Source organism: Apium graveolens, chromosome 9 (assembly GCF_009905375.1).
Source record: "Apium graveolens cultivar Ventura chromosome 9, ASM990537v1, whole genome shotgun sequence".
Lineage (NCBI taxonomy): Eukaryota > Viridiplantae > Streptophyta > Magnoliopsida > Apiales > Apiaceae > Apium > Apium graveolens.
In genome coordinates, this window is record NC_133655.1 from 247664141 (window position 1) to 247667886 (window position 3746).

The following is a 3746-nucleotide window of genomic DNA, read 5'->3' on the forward strand; positions in this document are numbered from 1 at the left end:
TCATTATTAGTAATTATAAAATTTTATTAAATAGAATTGTCCATCACATTTTTGGAAAAGTAAGTGTTTGAGTTGAATAAAATAAAAAAGATAATATATATTTAACTTGAAAAATATAATTGATTTATATATACTAATTAAATAAGCGTAATTAAATAAAAGAACAAAAAAATAATTCAGGATAATAAAGTAAATTTAGCAAGTACGATATAATCTAGAGATTACCAAACTTTTAATCATATATTTGTTATAATATAATATAGTACCAATATATAATCCATGCGTTTCACCACTATATATTATAAATCTATAATTTTATAAATCTATAATTTTAATATTTTATTGATAGGACCGCACAGTTGTTTTTATCATTATATAGGATTCAAACCTATATATAACCGTGCTCATCAATTTGATGTGATAGTTCTCGATTGAGTGACTAGAGTACCAACAATCAAACTTTTGATTTTTTATGTTTATTATAATAGAATACATAGATAGATAGATGGCCAATAGCTAGACTTTCAATGTTTCCCTTTTAATATAATATTATAGATATTTTAAATATACTAGAATGACAAAAAACCAACAATCAAATTTTTAATATTTCGTTTTTAATATAATAGTATAGATAGATTTATAATAATAATATTATTAATATATGCAAATAGATTGATAGTCTGATGAATCCTACATCATATTTTATTGAATAATTTTGAAAATACCCAAATCCAAAAATATTATCATTTTTAATTTTTTTTGCACAAATACTTTTACTTTTAAAAAAAATAATATTTTTAATTTTTTTATAAAAATACGGTTTTCTAACAACTCGATTTAACTAGATGCAGTCTAAAATGCAACAAAAAAATTCGATACAACTAATTGCATATATGGTTAATTATGATTGCATCGTATTTTTACAAAATAGTAAAAACGCCATTTTTTTAATATTTTCGGTAATTTTTCTATTTCATATTATACTTTTATTTACCAAATAAATTTGAGAAACATCTCAAAATTAATATAATATAAGGAGAAATAAAGGACCAACATAATCTACAACAAACTCAATTATTACCCCACTCATTTTAAAAAAGGAAAGAAAGCAAAGAATTATTACCCCACAATATATATAAATACAGTCTACCATATCCATCCCCGTCTTTCTTCTCTTACGGAACACACCAGTTTCCATTTTTATCATCTTCCACTTTCCATTTTTCCCCATGTCATCTTCACCACCCCCGCTCCCCGTCTCCCAAAAACAACTCACCACCACAACCAACGGAACCCTAGCCGTCAAAAAACCTCCGGCCAAAGACCGCCACAGCAAAGTCGACGGCCGTGGCCGTCGTATTCGCATGCCCATCATCTGCGCCGCTCGTGTTTTCCAACTCACCCGCGAACTTGGTCACAAGTCAGATGGTCAAACTATTGAGTGGCTTCTCCGACAAGCTGAGCCCTCCATCATCGCCGCCACCGGTACCGGCACAACTCCGGCCAACTTCTCGACTGTCTCGGTATCTCTCCGGAACTCAAATAACTCTCTCTCAGCTCCAATAGAACAAAAACCATCATCGCAGCAGTCCCATCTATTCTCTCCCACTCCGTTTATTCTCGGGAAGCGTGCCCGAGAAGAGGATAACAATAATCATAACAATAATATTAGTGAGAAGAATGATGATGGAAGTGTACATGGTGTGGGGGCTGGTGGGTTTTGGGCTTTACAAGGTAGGCCTGATTATGGGCAGGTGTGGAGCTTTGCAGCTGGGCCGGATATGGTGGTTCCGACGCCGGTGAATATGAGTCAGCAGAATAGGTATATGCAAGTGCAGCAACAACAACAAGCTATGGGGGAAGCTTCGGCGGCTAGGGTTGGGAATTATTTGCCGATTACACAAGGCCATTTGAATTTGTTGGCGTCGTTGTCCGGATCTCATCAACAGTCCGGAGGAAGAAGAGAAGAAGAGCATCAGTAAAATGGATGGATTATAGTTCAAATGTTTATATATAGTTTAATGTGTTTGTGTGTTTTGTGTGTGTGTTTGTTGTTTTTGTTTTCAACTTGTGTGAAGTAATTTGTTTGGTAATTAATTAGATGTTATGCAATTTGGTTAAGTGATATGTTACTATGTTAGGGTTGTTTTCATTTATGTCTGTTTTGATGTTTCTCTAGGGGTTAAGTGTGTTTGCTTAGTTGCGTTTGGGGAGAGAATACACAAAATTGGCTAGTGGGATCGGAGATTGTTGACAAACTTACCTAGTATATCTCACTGGGAAGTCTATTGACCTTGATTCTGTTGCTACTTGTTGGTAAGATGTTGATGGTAAAGTAGTAGTTCAGCTGGTCGGAAAGAGAAGTTGTTTTTGGTGACAATTTTCGGTTAGGCATTGTTGGTTTAAATTTGGGGGAGAAGTGGAGAACTACTGGAGTTGTGATTAAATTCATTTTTTTTTTTCGAATGTCATACTATCTAGACATTTGTTGCAAGAATTGTTAGTCCTCCACAAACCGTGTCTCTGAAAATGGGTATTTGTTTTTTAGCATAAATTCTATGAAAATTGGCGGTAATTCATCCATGTTTGGCTGAGATATATAATTGAATTCTTGGCTGTGAAGTTCAGCAAGCTATAGTGGTTTAGCATGGATGCTATAGGACAAGTGTTCAAGGTAGCTTTGAGATTGTTTTTTCTGCTAAGGTGTTCCTGAATTGTTGAATCTCTTGCAGTTTCTAGACTATTGTTGATGACTCTTAACAACGTTCAGCTGTTCTTTTGTGCTGCGGAGCAAGGTTTTGCTACTCTCTCCCCAAGAGACCTTTGTTATAATGTAAGAGCAATGGTCTCCTGTTGTTCTACATTTGAAATCATATTTTTACCGTTAATTTGCGAGGTACCAGTGTAATTTCAGTGTGATTCATAATTTTCATATGATGTATTTTAGTGGAATAATTTTTTGTGATTCCTGTGGTGTGAATAAATAGCTCATATTGATTCTCATCCTGGTCCTCACGTATATGTTTTCCCTCATGTTGTTTTGCTAAATAGTTTTTGTTGGTTAGGTGATTGCAGCCTGTACTTGTTAATCATTTAGTTTCTACTTTAAAGTATATGCTATTTGCTAATGATTGTTAGAAGTTCGGGGGCTGCTATAACTAACTGCAAGTGTTTCTGTGCTGCTTCTTGACATAACCGAATATGTATTGAGGTATTTATTGTTTCAAAAGATCGCCATTAATTTCAATTTCTGGGTATTTTTACCAAACTCGAACCCCCTTGTACGAGTCTGGAACCCTCACGTACTTGCTGAAACTCGAACCCTCAAGTTGGTGTTACAGCGGAAAGAGGGGAGATCTGCCATGAGTGCAAGACTTATCTAGTCCTGGCATTCATCATCATATAGTCACCGTTGTCTACCAAATGTTTGCATTGCACAAACTTATTTATATATTTTTGCGTCGTCAGAAGCAAATCCAACTAGAGGTCACTGAATTGTTTGACAACCCTCTAGATTAGATAATGATTATACCAAATCATGTCAAGTTTTTTTCCTTGTTTGCTGAAGCAGGATTAACATGATCATTTGCACACGACCACACAGTTGATTAAATTTAGTAAAAGGGTTCTTTATGTTTTTCAGGGAAGAAAAGTGAAAGGGGAGTATTACTACTACATACTACACTTGTGTATAATAATTGCATCCAAAAACTGATTCTTGTTGAGCCCCCACAAGTTATTGTCCT

The 3746-nt window shown here is 34.6% G+C and overlaps 1 protein-coding gene across 1 annotated transcript; it reads left to right on the forward strand.

Annotated features, from left to right (window-relative positions):
* Positions 1–1135: 1135 nt before the first annotated feature.
* On the forward strand, positions 1136–2967 carry LOC141683398 (transcription factor TCP7-like). The gene has a single exon (XM_074488104.1). It carries the CDS (start codon positions 1230–1232, stop codon positions 1980–1982), a length of 753 nt encoding a protein of 250 aa, XP_074344205.1. The 5' UTR covers positions 1136–1229; the 3' UTR covers positions 1983–2967.
* Positions 2968–3746: the final 779 nt, after the last annotated feature.

Coding starts and splice junctions, on each gene's coding strand:
- LOC141683398 (XM_074488104.1), top strand. CDS start 1,230: ATGTCATCTTCACCACCCCCGCTCCCCGTCTCCCAAAAACAACTCACC.